The sequence below is a fragment of the Mesoplodon bidens genome (genome assembly GCF_964165515.1).
Source record: "Mesoplodon bidens genome assembly, chromosome: 4".
NCBI lineage: Eukaryota > Metazoa > Chordata > Mammalia > Artiodactyla > Ziphiidae > Mesoplodon > Mesoplodon bidens.
Genome location: NC_138160.1, coordinates 53658075 through 53675731, shown reverse-complemented (window position 1 = coordinate 53675731; position 17657 = coordinate 53658075). Strand labels below are relative to the sequence as shown.

Below are 17657 nucleotides of genomic sequence, written 5' to 3'. Positions count from 1 at the left end.
CAGTTCTGCTTGTTAAGATCTGAAATGGTTCTCAACCAGACCCTGGGCTTTGCAGGATGGTAAGAGGTTACAGAGGGAGGGCCTGGAGGTGTTCTTTCGTCGATACTAATGACCATGAACAATAATGTCAACAATACATGATCTTTCAGGCCCCAGCCTCTCTAGAGCTGGGGACTAAGAATAGCAGGCACTGACTCCTTGAAGGGGCATCCTGCTATCTTCTCAAAATGCTCCAAATATACACTAGGGAGTGTGAGGGACCTTGAGACAACAAAGTCTGCATGATATATTGTGACTGCTCTGATTCCCATGACTTCAGATCAAATTCAGTATTTCTTTATACCACAAAAATTCTTTCCCTTCATCACAACATAGTGGTAATAATGACTGAAGATTTTTGTAGAACAGGATTGTTATTCCAAAGTGTTAATTTTAAATAAATGGATATTTAAACTGTGTAAATTGGGTGTTATTTTAGAGCAAACATTTGTAAAAATAAAAAAAAAATAAAACAAAACCAAACAAGCAGTACACTGTAGGAGGGAATAGAACGGCTATTTAAAAAGCTGTTCCTGGGCTTCCCTGGTGGTGCAGTGGTTAAGAATCCACCTGCCACGCAGGAGACACGGGTTCGAGCCCTGGTCCAGGAAGATCCTACATGCCGCGGAGCAACTAAGCCTGTGCACAACTACTGAGCCTGAGCTCTAGAGCCCGCGAGCCACAACTACTGAAGCCCGTGCGCCTAGAGCCCGTGCTCCGCAACAAGAGAAGCCACCGTAATGAGAAGCCTGCACATCACAACGAAGAGTAGCCCTGGCTCGCCACAACTAGAGAAAGCCCACACGCAGCAACAAAGACCCAACACAGCCATACATACATACATACATACATACATACATACATACATACATACATAAATAAATAAATAAATAGCTAGCTATTCCCGTAACTGCCGCTGCAGTGAAGAGCGTGAGGGTGGGTGCGATGGGATTCTCCTTGGCCACTGGAGCCAGACTCACTATTGCTGTGACAGCAGGGGAGCAAGAAATGACATGATGTTCCAGAGTATTTAATAGGAAGGAAAAAAGAAGGGATTAAAGCCAGCTTTCTGGCATAAGATGAGTAATAATACATAGTACAGCTGAATTCAGAATTTTAGTAAAACTGAAAAGTTTTTAACATCACAAGGCAACAACTCCAAGTTGTAGGGAATCTTGCTTTCTCCACATTCAACCCAGCCCTTTTGTCTGAATTAAGAGTAGTCTGGCTGCCTGCCAAGCTGTGAAGCATGAGAAAAAAGGAGGTACATAGAAGCATAACGGCAGGGATCGCTCCTGCTGGATCTGCAAGTGCCTTGGGATCCACTGGGATCAGTACTTTGGCTGTTACCTTGACAGCCGGAAGAGGAGAAGAGACAGTGGAGGCTCCTGGGGATGTGGTCATGTGAGCGGACCAGGGGAGGTGAAAGAGGTGCTGGAGCAGTTACGCCAGGAAGCCTCGCCAACTACTAAGAGTGAGTGGAGGTTATAATTGTACCTCTGCATATCTGGACCTTGTGTCTCTCTAAACATTGTTTTCTGATTTCTACAATAACTCATGTTCTATGTAAAAATATGAAAAAGCTCCATAAAAAGTACAGAAAAATATTTAATACTCAGAAACTTACCACTCAAAGATAACAACTGACAACATTTTGATGTACTTTTTTTCCTGAATGTATATTTTATTTATTTATTTATTTATTTATTTTTTGCGGTACGCGGGCCTCTCACTGTTGTGGCCTCTCCCATTGCGGAGCACAGGCTCCGGACACACAGGCCCAGCAGTCATGGCTCACGGGCCCAGCCGCTCCACGGCACGTGGGATCCTCCCAGACCGGGGCACGGACCTGTGTCCCCTGCATCGGCAGGCAGACTCTCAACCACTGCGCCACCAGGGAAGCCCCTGAATGTATATTTTAAAATCAAAATTTGCATTCTATGGTGTAAAATATTTTATAACCTGATTTTTTTCATTTTGTATAATAGTTATATTAAACATTCCAGACACAAGAAAAAGCTTATTGAAACCCTTACCCCATGCCCAAGTTCACTCTTCTGTTCAGAGAATGGAAAGATCACTTCTGGTTTCGATGATCTGGAAGATTTCATTTGAATAGGGCCTTTGTGAATGGTACGATTTTGGAGAGGCATAGACAAGGAAGGCATACATTTTAGGTGGAAGAAGTACAAGGAATAAATTTGTGAAGGAGGAAAGACACAAGGGAACATACAAATTTGGCTGACACACTGGGAGTTCTGGGAAGTGCAGAGGGATTTGTTTGCTAAGCTAAGGGCTGTGACAAAGAGAGGAATACCAAAAAGCAGAAAGTAAAACAAAAGGTAGATGAGGGCCTTTGGCAGTTGGCAATTGGATCATCAGTGGTAGGTAACTCTGGAGGGAGGGTAACTTTCCAGTTCAGTTGGTGGAGGCAAAAGCCAGGAAACAGAGGTTTGCAGAAACTGTTTCTTACACCAAGAGGGTAGGCTGTGAAAGGAAGAACAACTGAGCAGTAGCACTGAGATGATCAGAGTCAGTGGTAAGTTTTTTTCCTGAGATGGCAAACCAGTAAGTCAGTATTATAGACATGTCTCCTGAGACAGGAGGAAAGAAGGTAAATATTGAAGTACAGAAAGAGAAAGAAAGATGAAGGTACTCACTTTCAATAATCTTAATGTTTAGTAGAGAGGAGAGACCATCTGCTGAGAGAGAGAGAGAGGGTGGGGACCCCAATAAGGTAAGTAGAGCAGGACTGTGGAGTCCCACTGGGGGTCCAGTGCAGGTTTGACAGCGTGACTCTGCAGTGGGGCATTAAGTAGAGCCGCATGATCTTCCCCAGAAGACTGAATCCCAAGGTCACCATTCTCTAAATGAGACGGTAGAGGAATCCAGGGCTGGGCACTGGCTGAAGGTCATGCAGGAGTCAGGGTATTTATGAGAACAAGTTAGTGGTTGATCGTTATAAGTGGGGTGGCCAGGGAATGGAAGGAGACTTACAGGGACCTAACAGCCTGGGTAGGGTGGAACTGAAGATGCAGGGATTGGAAAGGTTAGTCTATAGAACGTAAGTGTCCTAGAGGTGGTGTTTTGGGGGCGATGGGTGGGGGGAAGGGACGGTGGCCTAAATTACATCAATGTCTTTCAGTGCATATGTGTAAGGTAGTATGCAATCTAGAAACATAAAGCCTGGAGAACAAGTCAGTTGGTTGAAATAAGCACAGAGAACCTGATTTTGATAATTTGTTCTTCTAATTTCTAAATCAAACAGAATGAAAAACACACTGGAAAATCCATCAGCCCTAGAAATAATCTGACAGCTGAGTCTTCAGCAAGAGTGGAGACTGAGGGACTGTAACTCAGGAAGGTTTGGCTGGCAGCCACCTGGCAGTCAACTCCCTGTACTCAGAAAGGAATGGCTCAGGTTAATGAAGCAGCTTAAATTACTTAAAGGCATTTAGGTTACAAACCATGTAGTAGGCGGCGCATGCCAATCACAGAAAAAAGGGTGCCTTCCACAGCAAATATATAATGAAAGTGTGTAGAGTATATCAAAACATAGGCAGACCATTTATATCAGGAAGGAGTTTACCTTTCTTTCCCAACCTCCTATAAAACTAAAACACTGTATGGCACATGTCAAAACTGGCAGCTATAAACGCTCAAATGCATAAACAAAGCTTTGAATTTTAATTATGCAATATATTGGAATGTTAATAAGCAAGAAAATGCAGTAGGGTTTTTCTTTAACTTATAGGATTAATCACTTACACAAAGCAACTTAATGATGTATGATGATGTGAGAAGATGTCAGACTTTAAAGTTAAAATTTGTTATCAGATCTCTTACTCTAAAAATCTAGGTGTAATAAATATTTTTTTTACTAGGAGTTAAAGGGGAGGGGGCAACTACGGAAGTAACAAAAGGAGGAAAAAAAATACAATACCTCTGGATTCATTATCCCTTCTTTTTTAAAACAGCTGTAAAACATGTCCATGGAAAATACTTCACTCCAAAGATATCCGTAATATTGGCCATCATATCCCCCCGCCAAATGTCCAAAAGTTGCTGGCATATTTGTGCCTTTAAAGAAAGATATATTTCAATCAGTGTGATGGCAAATGTTAAATAGCAGGTTCTCAGCTAGCTAAGGTTTCCCTATGGGGAGTCCAGCTGTGGGAGGAGACAGTGATAGGTCCTCACCTCTAGTACTCCCTGGGTTTATGGGTGCCGTTGGCCAAGATGTTTACAAACTTCTCTCCTATGACAGCTCCACCTCAGAGCTGGTTTCGGCCCTAAGCTCTGGAATGCCTAACAATAGTTTCAGAGGCTTTGTCCACACCTATCAGACAACTCACTCCTTTCTTATCCCTTAGATACATATGTGTCTTACGAATACTCTAATGATATTAAGCCTACTCTTTGTCACACCTATTTATATCTGAAATGTATCAGTATGGCACTTATTTGAGGTTCATAATTACTGAAAAAGAACTCTTTACGTGAAGAGCTAAAAAGGTCTTACCAATTCAGTCTACCTCTAGGGCTACTTTACAAAAGGATTTTGTCAAAGTGGCCTGAGGCACAAAGTTCCTGTTCAATCTACTAGAAACAGATCACAAAAGGAAGCCAGGAGCCTGGATGAACTCAATGGACTATTCTGACCTTTAATATCGGTATAAATGTGACTGACTCAATTAAAGAACAATTTCTTTGATGGAAAAAACTCACCTTTCCAACTACGTATACACGGACGGCTACATGTTTGCTTAAAATATACAAATATAAATGTAACATAGCATATGTCTGAGCATCTCCTACCCACTCACATGAATCTCATAAATAATACCAGGTTAGAAACTGCTGGTCAAACTGCCTTAACTGACCTCAGAAGCAGAATCAGACACAGGGTAGAAGCTTGTGCCTTTCTCTCAAACTGCCCCTTCTGGCAACATCTTACCGAAACCCTAGGGAAGTCACAGTGCATATAGGGAGGGCAGAGCCAGGTGGTGCTGCCAAACGGGAGTGGCTTTCTCTGCTCTGGGGTGGAGGCCGACTGCTCACACCTGGTCACACTAAAATGCTGCAAAGCTGGCGCCGCCTTCCCTTCAAGCACATTTGGACAGGATAACTCTGAGGACAGAGTATGCTGACCTGAAAGTCATGGCCTGATTTCAGAAATCAGAAACAAATTATATTAGGCAACCTGCCTGACAAACTCTACCTTCTCTGGCAGTGTTAGGAGTATACCCTGTGCTTCACAGGAAGAGTGAACTTTTAGTGATCATGTTTACGTACCTGGAGTAGCAGCAACACCTAAGATTTCTGTGCAGTATTTGGCATATTCACTTGCAGCATCCAGCGAAGTGTTCGTATGGAGAGACTGATCAACTTTGCTCAAAACAATCTGGCGTAAGGTCAGGAGACCTAATAACATAAGAATGTTGGACACGTTTTGGAGAAGAGAGAGCTATGTGTTCTAATCATAGATCACAGATTTCAAAAACGGATTCCTGTAGTACTCATTGCAAAATCGGAGCAAGACATCTCATTCTATTTAAGATTTAAAAGATGTATTTTTTTTTCTTGGACATAATTTCAGGGTTCAGTAAGCAGTCTTCCCTTTTCATATTAACACTCTGGGGGTACTATCATTACAAAAGACAAAATAAGTTCTATAGAAGAAGATGCAGCAGGCCTCTTGCCTTCTGAGATGGCCCACACTCAGTCTGTGGAGTGTGTTTCTCTCTTGGCCGCTCTCACTTTCTGAGTCGACCCCATGCTCTGGTGCCGCTCTTGCCTTTTGAGATGGTCCACGTTCTGTGTATGGAATGTGTATCTCTCTAAGTAAATCCACTGCTTACCTAAAAAAAAAAAAAAAAAAAAAAAAAAAAGATGCCACCAATTCTCCATTAAGCGATTCTAGTTTATTTTCTAAAATTATAAGTCATACCTGTGTTGACCAGTCTAGAAGCAACAAGTTTTTCAAGCAGATCATCTGTAATAGGGCTTCCATCTTTATAATGTTTTGACAGTCTTCGGAGGGAATCAGCGTCCCACACCCAATTTTCAAGCATTTGTGATGGCACCTCTACGAAGTCAGTTTCCACATTTGTTCCACTAAATCGTGCAAAGTCGGTCTAAAAAGTAAACATAAAGGTCTATTTTAAAAAGCACTGAATGAAAACTACATATATGATGAATTATAATTAAGACTCACCAAAACTTAAGTCAGAATCAGAGTCAACTGTTTCTTTGAATGGTTAGGATAACCTCAAATTTATATTGAAAATAAAACACAGTAGCCAAGCAGCCTGAAAAATAACCCGCAAATACCCTATATTAAACTAATATTTCATTCTTTTGAATCACAGAACACACTTGAAACAATCATTAAGAAATCATAACTGAAAAAAAATCAGTCTGGGCTTCCCTGGTGGTGCAGTGGTTGAGAGTCCGCCTGCTGATGCAGGGGACACGGGCTCGTGCCCCGGTCCGGGAAGATCCCACATGCCGCGGAGCGGCTAGGCCCGTGAGCCATGGCCGCTGAGCCTGCCCGTCCGGAGCCTGTGCTCTGCAACGGGAGAGGCCACAACAGTGAGAGGCCCGCATACGGCAAAAAAAAAAAAAAAATCAGTCTAAGTTAAAAGAAGCCTTAAGCTTTGAAAGTAAAAATATTTTTAAAGAATTTCCCATTAGAATTCCCTGGCAGTCCAGTGGTTAAGACTCTGCACTTTCACTGCTGAGGGAGCGGGTTCAATCCCTGGTTGGGGAACTAAGATCCCACAGGCCACTCAGGGCGGCCAAAAAAACCCAAAACAAAACAAAACAAAAACCAAAAGGAATTTCCCATTAAAAATGAAGAGATCCATAATCTAAGACAATCTCTCCCTAGCTCCCTTTCTATTTGCATACTTTTGTTTACTCAATACATGCCTTTCTGGGGCATTCATCAGTCTATTATTTAACTACTCAAGTTTCCATCTAAATCAGTTAAAGAGTTAAATTACAACATTAAAGACAGATGGCCTTTTCATGTGTGTGGTGTTTTGTGTCCTAAATTTTAAATAAGTGTTTCTAAGACAACCGTGTTGTAGAAAGCCAGAGTTGTACCTCTCAGATTGGGTAGAAGATGTTACCTTAAAACAAGAAGCCCCTTCAGTGGGATTTAGCACTATAATAGTTGGCAAGTGAGGTGAGTTAAATGCAGCTATGAGAAAAGAGAAACAACTGATATACTCAGAAGTTAAAGTACCCACTGTAAAAATAAAGGACTTATTCTGAGGGTGTGGGCTAAGCGTTAAAAAAAAAAGTTTTCTTTAAAAAAGGAAAGTTTAGTAAACTGTTGAATCAGATGTTAGAAAGCTCCTGAGCAGAAAGATGGGAATTCACTAGACAGGCTGGTGTTTTTCAACCTTCACACCGTCCAGAGAACTCATGTAAAATTGCCATTGGCAGAGGAATATTTAGCATTTACCCAACTGGGTCAGCAGCAGAATGGGGGTTATTCTGTTATCTTTCCCTGAACCTCTGTCCTGTTTCCCTATTTAGATGCTTCACATCCCAGTCTTCTCTCTCTGACTTCATCATCCCTGGGGCTCTAAATGGAAGAAAGGGAAAGGAAGGGGACTTAACCACTGGAGAAGGCAGCAGACTGGTTGCCAAATCAGAAGCAAATAACCATTCTGTTTTTGGCCCAGGGCAGAGGCACAGATGTCAATGCCACCTCACATTCTGCCTTCCTCTCTTTATGAAAAAAAATGTTTTGCTTGACTTCCTATTATAATTGTGCTGATTCTAGATATGAAGAGCTGCAACTACTGAAGGGCCAAGGGAAACTAAATTCACTAGGCCCTGGAATTAGGTAACCTCTGTTTGAGGACGGATAAATAATTTTTTATCCCAATAAAAAATTCTTACAGGGAAAGAGTCAAGGGCTCCAGAAAACTGAGTATTTTGCCACTTTCTTGTATATAATCTTCTAAAAATAACTACATCCAACATGATAGATAAAACAATTTTATACAATAATTATAATAGCCAACATCTATGGAGACTTTACTATGTCAGGCATTTTGCTAGGCTCTTTGCATGGATTATCTGATTTAAATTCCAAAACAATTGTATAAAGCACTGTAATCTCCATTTATGAGATAAGGAAATTGAGGTATACTGAGATTAATGGTAGGAGAACTAGGATTTTAAACCAGGTGGTCGGACTACAGAACCCCAATTTTAACCACAGATGCTATTATACCGCTCTATCTCAGAGAAAAATCAAAGAAAAAAAGGCTATATTACGATGTGACAAATTGATGAAATCATCTTGGATCTAGTCTTATATCAAACCTGCCTTTATGTGAATAGTAAAAGCGAGGTTTCAGTGTGCTTCCTTAAAAATCTGATTTCCTCTATATACTGGAAGCTTTTTCAAAGTTCAAACAGGAGATTGAGGTGTAAAGGCCAGCCTCTGTAACCATCTATCCTGGATTTGGGATTCTGTAATACTAACTGCATAGCTCTCTAAATATTATAGTTGTAAAATAAGTAAATAAAGACAAAATCACACCATCAAATATCACTGTAAAATATTTTGAAAAAAATATAAATTTTATATATCCTGCTTGTGTGAACATTTTTTGGTTAGTATTTGCTGATGAGAGAGAAAATCAATCCCAAATAACAATAAAATGTAGGTGTGTATTTGGTGGTGGCAGTGGTATTTCAGAACCTAGAAAAACATGAACAAATGAATAACTCATGAGTTAAAATTAAATGAGAATTAACAGAATTCTGTCACGCAGAGTAGAGAAGAGAGGGCTTATTCTATCTGAAGCTACCCTGTACTGGGGAGAGAGCACAGCACATGAATGAACAGATCAACAATGTCTTCTAAAGAACAAAAGGAAATGTTTGCTAGGAGTAAAAGCTAAAAATAACTCTACTGCTTACTAATTTCCCAAAAGTCATGCTGTTTCTCTGTGTGCCCTTTGGGCAATACCATTTAAATATTTTTCAAATGAGGAGGACAAAGAACTTACAAAAACCAAAAGCTCAATTTCCAGCAAATAACTAAATTTGAAAGTGCTAAGGAATCCACAGTCAGTCACTGTGTACGTCCACAAGGAAACCATGGGCATGTCTTAGGATCCAGCAGCCTGATGGGGGCCTGATGTGCAAAACAGCCTGGCTGTTGAATTCCATTACTCATTGATGACCAGCTGGCAAATACCACTCCCCAGTTTTTCAACTGTAGTTCCAAAGAACCCAAGAAGTACTTTATACAGTTTTCAACACGAATAATTCAATGGTGTTGAATATAGTACCTTATGAGCATTATTGCTGCAGGAAATATGTTGACAGTAAAAGCCTAGAAAACAAGGTAAACTAGATTCCTGTTTGGTTAGAAGTTCTCGAGAGGAAGAAAGTTGTCTAAAACTATGAGGCTTTTCTATATTATCTTTTTAAACAGACAGTCGGATGCCTAAAATATACTCCGTTTTAGATTTTTTTTCTTTTTTTTTTTTGCGGTACGCGGGCCTCTCACTGTTGTAGCCTCTCGCGTTGCGGAGCACAGGCTCTGGACGCGCAGGCTCAGCGGCCATGGCTCACGGGCCCAGCCGCTCCACGGCCAGTGGGATCCTCCCGGACCGGGGCACGAACCTGTGTCCGGCAGGCAGACTCTCAACCACTGCGCCACCAGGGAAGCCCTAGATTTTTACAACAAATGACTTGATGCTACAGAGATTAATTTCTCAATTGATACAACACAGTGAGAGCTGGAGCAAAATTATATAAACTAAAGCTCAAAAAGTTATGCGAGCTTTAAAGACCAAATCCTATATGGGTTATTGTTCTAATTGAGACTGGGTGCTTTTAGCATTTACAACTAAAGTGTTATTTTCATGAAAGCAAATCTCAGCTCAAAGAAAAGGCAGTTGCTGAAGTCAGTAAGTGTACTGTGCTGAGGAAAAAGAACAGGGCTCAGGAAAGTGGACCTTGGCTGTCTGAGATGATCCCCTATTGATTTCTTAGCAGTCATTCCACGTCCCCTGTCTGATCTACCCCTAAATCCAGGGATGATGAAGTTTAAGTAACAAGGCATTGGAGAAAAAAAGTGCCACTGTCTCCTAGGCTTTGCTATAAACAGAAGGTTAAAGGTCATACTTTTAACTTCACATATACCTAGCAATCACTGGCAATGAAAACAGTAATAAAGAGAACCTGAATAACACTTTGTTAACTTTTACAACAGCCCTATAGTTCCACAGCTCAGTATTACCACCATCATTTAAGACATGTGAAGCAGCACATTATCTGCAGAAGATTTTTCTTTTTGGCCACGCCACACAGCTTGTGGGATCTTAGTTCCCCAATCAGGATTGAACCCAGGCCCCAACAGTGAGAGTGCCGAGTCCTAACCACTGGACTGCCAGCCAGGGAACTCCCTGCAGAGGTCTTGAATACTGCACCTTAAATTCACATGCTTACCCCCAAACTGGCTATACATTCCTGACTACTACTTCTTATACTAAACTACTTCTTTTTTTTTTTTTTGCAGTACGCGGGCCTCTCACTGTTGTGGCCTCTCCCGTTGCGTTGCGGAACACAGGCTCTGGACGTGCAGGCTCAGTGGCCATGGCTCACGGGCCCAGCCACTCCACGGCACGTGGGATCTTCCTGGACTGGGGCACGAACCCGTGTCCCCTGAATCGGCAGATGGACTCTCAACCACTGCGCCACCAGGGAAGCCCTAAACTACTTCTTTTTAGATGAAAACAAAAGTACTATTCAAACTCAAACACTAAGAATAACTTTATATATATGTATACCTAATTAACAACTGTTCCTCCAAAATCTAGCACATGCCCAGAAAGTTGTAGATGGTCAGTTAATCTTTGTGAAATAAGTGAAGCTGTGAGGAGAATGTTTCTGTGTGAAGACCCAACCTTAAACAACTCTAAGAGAGTTCTCTTATTCTCATACTTGACGTGACCTCTTAGCTTCCCACCCAACATCACCTCTCTACTCTGTCTTCTTTCAATACTTAATCAGTATATCATTTGTATCATTTTACTTAATAATATTCTGGTTTTAATTTTTTAATTGTTACATTTCATATCCTCACACTTAACTCTAAACATTCAAGATACTATATCTTCTGAATCCCATCATATCTAGTATAACAGGTCAGACACAATAGATAATAACTGTTTTTAAGGAGTCAATGAAATATTTCTCTTTTAAACATTTTTTTAAATTATTTTTTTAAAAATGCAGAAAATACAGTAATGAAATGAAAAAAAAAAAAGTCTCCAAACAGAAATAAACAATGTGTATGCCATCACATTTGGTTTATGACTTCAGCATTTATTCTATGTACAGGTGTCTATGTGCTTGTGTATGTATAAACAAACACACAAATATTGAAATAAAAAAAATTGGATCCTGAAAGAAATGGCTCCTAACACTGGTGTTGGAAACTGTAACAGTGTGCAGGGCTGGGGGCAGGCAGTAGAGGCTACAAGGTTGTTGACAGGTCTTCAGTGTACTTCAGGACTGAGACCTAAAAGGTCAACTTACACAGAGGGAAATGTGGAACTAGATAAACTCATCATTCCACACAAGTTCACGAGATTGATTTAGAGGGAATGCGATTTAAGAAACTTGGGAGAAAGAAGTTCATCCAACAGGAATACACACCTGGGAGCCCAAATTCAGACCACGTGACATAATGCTGTCTCCACCACAAGGATGGGGGGATGCAAAGAATGGTTACAGGCAATGAAGAGGGGTGAGGGGCACGGTGGTCAGATCTTGGGTGAACATTTAACCTTTCTAAGTCTCAGTTTTTTTCCACTTGGAAATGGGGGCAATAATAGTATAACAATAGAAGTAGACAGGTAAACCCACCTCAGAGGACACTGTAAGGATAAAAGTAATTAATGAATGTAAGGCACTGACTATGATGCCTGGCACATGGTCAGTGCTCAGTGAATCTTGGCTGCTATCATACTTCTTGGCCTGCTCAGTTTGCGTGACCGAGCATGGTCTTGGCTTGTTTGACCAAGCCTGTCCCCGGCGTCCTCCAAGTACCTATTCCTTGGTGTTAATGCTGAAGATAAATGGACCCACATTTCCCTTCAACTAATCTTCCACCTTTGCCAATACTCTAAACTGCTCATTCTGTTGAACTCCCTGGTGTTCCAGTGGTTAGGGTTCTGTGCTCTCACTGCCGGAGGCCTGGGTTCAATCCTTGGTCAGCGATCTAAGACCCCTCAAGCTGTGTGGCTTGGACAAAAAGAAAAAAAAAAAGGATATTTTCAAAAATAAATAAATACATAAATAAAGTGCTCATTCTGCTCCAGCTCCAGGAATCAAACTTCTAAGCAGGCAGTAATCATTAAAACAAAACAAAAATACAAACGTGATGTTTTCCAATCACCTTCCACAGATCTTCACCCAAAACCCGTGGAGGGTAAGCATTTGTGAACTCTTTAAGATCTGAAATGACAGTCCTTTTCCTCATGGCAATCTTTTCCCCTGTCTCAAATTATGACCTGTATGCTACTTACTGACTTCAAAAGAGTTGAATTATATATAAGCATAGTTATAAGAACACTTCAAACATGTATGGCACTTTATTCTTTCCCAAGTACCTTTCTACACATTATTTAATCTCATCAGTACTCCAGGGAAGCAGATATGAGAATTGTTGTTGTTTCTTATTTTATGAATAAGAAAAAAGAGTTGGCCCAAGGAGGTCAGAAAACGTGCCAAAAGTCACATAGCCAGGCCTACAAATACGCGGGTGATTTTTTTTTAATCCAGTGCTCTTTTCATAACACTAGGGTGCCTTCCTAACTGATACAGGCTACATTTATTTAAAACAGCATCTAATCCACAATATTTAAAGCAGACAAGATGCTCTACTAGACTTTAGATGAAATTAACAGATTATTTGAAATGTGAAGTTTTTCTTTCACTTTAATAAGGCTTTATTGTGATTTTCATGTGTTGCTTTAAAATAACGATATCTAACAGTCCAAAACTCATTACTGCTCTTAATGCACAACCAACACAGAGACATCACAATGGAGGCTATTAAGAAGCATTACTCTTCTTTTCTACAGGAAGTTCAAAAGTCCAGCGATTACTGACACCCAAACCACAATAAAGCCATGAAACAGGAACAGATACTAAGGATGCCACCTCCTGACTGCTATCTTCAAAATTATCTACCCTGTAGTGTAAACACAAAAATATGAGTGAAACTCATTCTCTTGAATGATGAGATAGTAGACACCTTGAACTAGTCCATCTACATGTTTGAAAACTGGTTGTTCCTGCTGACATATTTAAATATTACTATGACAAGCTCTAGCAAGCTCTTCTGGTCATCAAACTTGCAAACTGCCACAGTGGAGAACTCAAACACTTGGCTGCCATATCTTAAAACCAATCTACTGAATATGTATGGCAAACTTATAAATTCACTATATATTTCTCAGATAAGTCAGAAGTATTACTGAACACAGAAACTATTAAACTCCTTTTTCACTGCCATCTACTTTAGGTCAGTACAAAAGGTTTTGAAATCATTATAAAGTTGCAAATATACGGATCTGCGTCTGTTACTTTTAAGACAAAAGCAGTGATCACTGGTTTCAAATATGTTACTTTAAAAGATCTTAAAACGTTACAGGACATTTGAAAGGATTAACAGACAAACAAGAGATTTTTCAAAGATAATGTTATTAGGTGATGACCACGCAAGGGACTGTACTAATACACTATTCATCTGTATGACACATCTCGTATTCAAGAAGGAGGTTAGGCAAATTCTAAGAATTGAATATAATCTACTGTTTCAAGAAAGAGACATCATTCATCATCAGTATATACACTGATTCATGTATATATTCATATGTATAGTTGTCATATATATAATTATATGTTCATATATATAGTTGATTCATATATATGTGTATATATGAAACATACATATATTTCATTCATCAGTATATATACTGATCAACAGTAAATCTGCTATCAGCAGAATATCAGTATATATACTATCATCAGTGTATCAGTATACATACTGATTCATATATATTCATGTGTGTAGTTCAGTCATATATATGTTTGGTCATATATAATTATATATTCATATATAGTTCATTCATATATATATATGTATATACATTTCATTCATGAGTCACAGAGCTTTAAAATGAAATAATACCCAGACTGTTATTTTCCAGTATTAAAATGAGTAATTCAAAGAATCAAAATTAATGTAAGAAATAATGAGAATAACAGAGTTGTAGAGAACTGTATCGTGAATACATGATAAGCATACAATATTACGGTTATAAGAGGGCTGTGTTTGAAAACAAGAACATGCATCAAAAGCATGGAAAACCCTATTTGAGGATCAGTATTATTTTAATAAATGTGATTAAGACACCAAATTACTTCCTTAGAAATCATTAGCTGATAATTAACATCCAAATAAAGAAGGAAACTGCTCTAACCCAGTTTTTAACTTGGAATTCAGTATGGTCTGGGCTTCAGGGGGTCAGTGTGACCTTTGAAATTCCAGGTAGAAATCTGACTGTATAAGTGAATGTGCATTTTTCTGGAAGAGGTATCTATAGCTTAAATCATATTTTCATAGGCTCTCAGATCCAAAGAAGTTAAGATCCACTGTTCTAAAAGGTGACTATTGTTTATCTGTGTACAAATACATAACTAGGATCTTAGATAATCTAAGTAACCTAAGTCTGAAATTAAGAAAAATATTTGACTTTTCCAAATTATTCATAAAAACACTTGAGAAAAATGGAACCTAGACTTATCTTAATTAAAGGAAATGTCAGTCATAGAATGAACACTGATGGAAAATAAATATTTCAGGAACCCTATTGCTGTGAAAATAGACTTTAAAATTACCTAAGAAAGAAATTTAGGTTATTCTGAAAGCTTTATTTTCCTTGGATTAAACAGAAAGTAGAAATGGCTATATCAGTATATTAGGATTTATTTATCTGAATAGATTCATACCGGAGTCCCCTCTGTTTTTTAAAATAAAACATGGAAACACCAGGATGTAAAGATAAAATGTTGAAAGAACTAAATACTGTTTTTTAAACAAAAGTGATAGTAGTATTCTGGAAAAGAGTGGGTACATTTTTGGTTATTACAATGATTAGGGGCTGCTCTGGGGGTGGGATGCTGGATGTCCAGGACTGAACTGCACATGTCAAGACAATAAAAAACTGTCCCCTATTCTGCATGTCATTCATATGTCCTGCTGGACATTCATATAAATGACAAATCTGTAATTAAGTGAGCCTAGAAACTAACTCCATTACACATATTTTTACAAAAATTTTTTTGCACACTTAAAGTTTCCAAGACTCTAACTACTAGAATCAATCGTGTAAATCAAAGTAAGATTACTTTCTATTTGGAAGTGTCCCAAGAGATAGTCACCATTTTGGACAATCATGTCACTATTGAGGCCTGAATGTTTGTGTCCCACCCCTAAATTCATATGTTGACACCTAACCCCCAATGTGATGGTAGGAGGTGGGGCCTTTGGGAGATGATGAAGTCATGAAGGTGAAGTCCTATGGTTGGGATTAGTGCCTTATAAAAGAGATCCCAGAGAGCTCCTTTCCACTATGTGAGGACACAGTGAGAGGGTGCTATCTCTGAACCAGAAAGCAGGTCCTCAGCAGACATCAAATCTGCCAGCACCTTGATCTTGGACTTCAGCTCCCAGAACTGTGAGAAATTTCTGTTATTTTTAAGTCACCCAATCTATGGTATCCTGTTATAGCAATCTGAACTAAGACAACTGGCTATACCATTCTTGGACTTGAATGGACAAAACAAACCGCTTACGTATCAGTCTGCAGTTTTTGTTGCAATATTCGGCGTCATTCACGTATAACCTGAATACTTCATTATGTCTTACTACACAGCCATGCCCAGGCATTACAATTTGAAAAACATAAACAAAATGCTTTCTTTTATGCAGTGAGGATATTGCATAGATTAAAAAAAATTATCTGTATAGAAAAAGACCATTAGGGAAAAACTAGTTAAATCCAAATAAAGTGCTGAGTTTAGTTAGGAGTACTGTACCAATGCTGTTAGCTTCTTAGTTGTGGCAAATGTACTATAAGATGTTAACAGTAGGGGAAACAGGGTGAGGATTACTGTCTTTGCAACTTTTCTGTAAATCTAAAACTATTCTGATAAAGTGGTTATTTCTAAAAAGTTCATCTTTAGAGATGCATGGAGATTTCAAATTTGGAAAACTGTTCCTCCACTTCTGTAAATATCAGTTTTTAAACTGTTAGGCTGAACAACTGAACTAGATGTTTTCGTATGTCAACAGCAGTTAAATATTGGCATGTTCATATGGTTCATCCTAGAATAGTGTGGGCCTAGTTTACTGGACTATGTTACAAGGTTTAGAATAAATACACTTTTCATTTTTAAAAATAAAGAGAAATTAGTTGCAATCCGCTGCACACACACATTCTCTTTCTTAGTAAATTCTCCCCATGGTTATACCATGCTATCTGTGATTTTAATTGAAGGCTAGTAAAGGAAGGTGTTACAAAATATTTATTATTAAAAAAGGAGTACAGAGTCTGGATGACTGAAAACTGTTAAACTAAAAACAAAGCATTAATAAGCAGAAGAGACAGATTACAGCACAGTTTATCTCTGAAGCTTACACCAAATTCCTATGAGGAAAAGATTTGAAAGGAAAAAACACAGTATTTGTAACCCTTCCTTAACGACAGTTTTCTTTTTTTTTTCATAGGGTGGTATTCAATGAAGCTCTTTCATTAGTGGATCAATCTCTGAGTAAAAGTATGTTGTGAAAATATAGTAAGAAAAATTTCGTGTTTTTGCAGAAGGCCTATGAAATTTTTGAACATGTTCAGCTTCTGAGAAAACATGTTAAGAAACATGTTGAGAAACCTGACATTGGTGGAAAAAAATCTGGAAAAGCAATTGGTAGGTCTACCATAAAAAAAACAATCACTCACCTGTGCACAAATCTGATGCATGACATGACCAAATTCATGGAAGTAAGTCCTCACTTCATCGTGTCTCAGGAGAGAGGGACGACCTGCTAGTGGCTGTGAGAAGTTCACCACGAGGGCAGCCACAGATATCATGCGGCTCCCATCAGGCAGGAGGCAGCCAGGCTGGAGACCAAAGCAGGCTGCGTGGTTATATTTTCCTTCCCTAAGGAACCAGAAGCACAGTTGGTGAGATACAAACTCTATTCTCTAGCAACAATATTGGCATAGCCTCTCTCAGTCATTTAACCATATTTGATAACAGGAGATGCTTTGAAACATTTAATTCACCTTTTACAAAGTAGGTCGATGTTTTGTTGAAATGAAACAACGAAAACTAGACAAACAAAAACCCCACTATCACTTGATATGAGTTATATTTCCAAGGTTTCTTTTGTTGAAATCTTAATATAAGAATTAAGAATATACACTACAAGTAGGGTACAACTGAATGTCCAATTTATTGTAACAAGCTCTTGCTTTTCGTCTTCAGAGACAGAGTCATTAAAC

General features: G+C 39.1%; 1 protein-coding gene across 3 annotated transcripts in view; it reads right to left on the bottom strand.

Annotated features, from left to right (window-relative positions):
- NLN (neurolysin) overlaps positions 1 to 17657 on the bottom strand; it is a 94571-nt gene that overhangs the window by 8422 nt on the left and 68492 nt on the right. For 2 of the 3 annotated variants that reach the window (XM_081231534.1, XM_081231536.1), the window contains 4 exons: positions 17112 to 17313; positions 5990 to 6176; positions 5335 to 5463; positions 3983 to 4119 (listed from right to left, as the gene is read on the bottom strand). In XM_081231534.1, coding sequence (XP_081087660.1) covers positions 3983 to 4119; positions 5335 to 5463; positions 5990 to 6176; positions 17112 to 17313 — 655 coding nt within the window. Of the gene's footprint in view, positions 1 to 2075; positions 2137 to 3982; positions 4120 to 5334; positions 5464 to 5989; positions 6177 to 17111; positions 17314 to 17657 lie in introns of all 3 variants that reach the window. The other variant, XM_081231535.1, reaches the window with a different exon arrangement.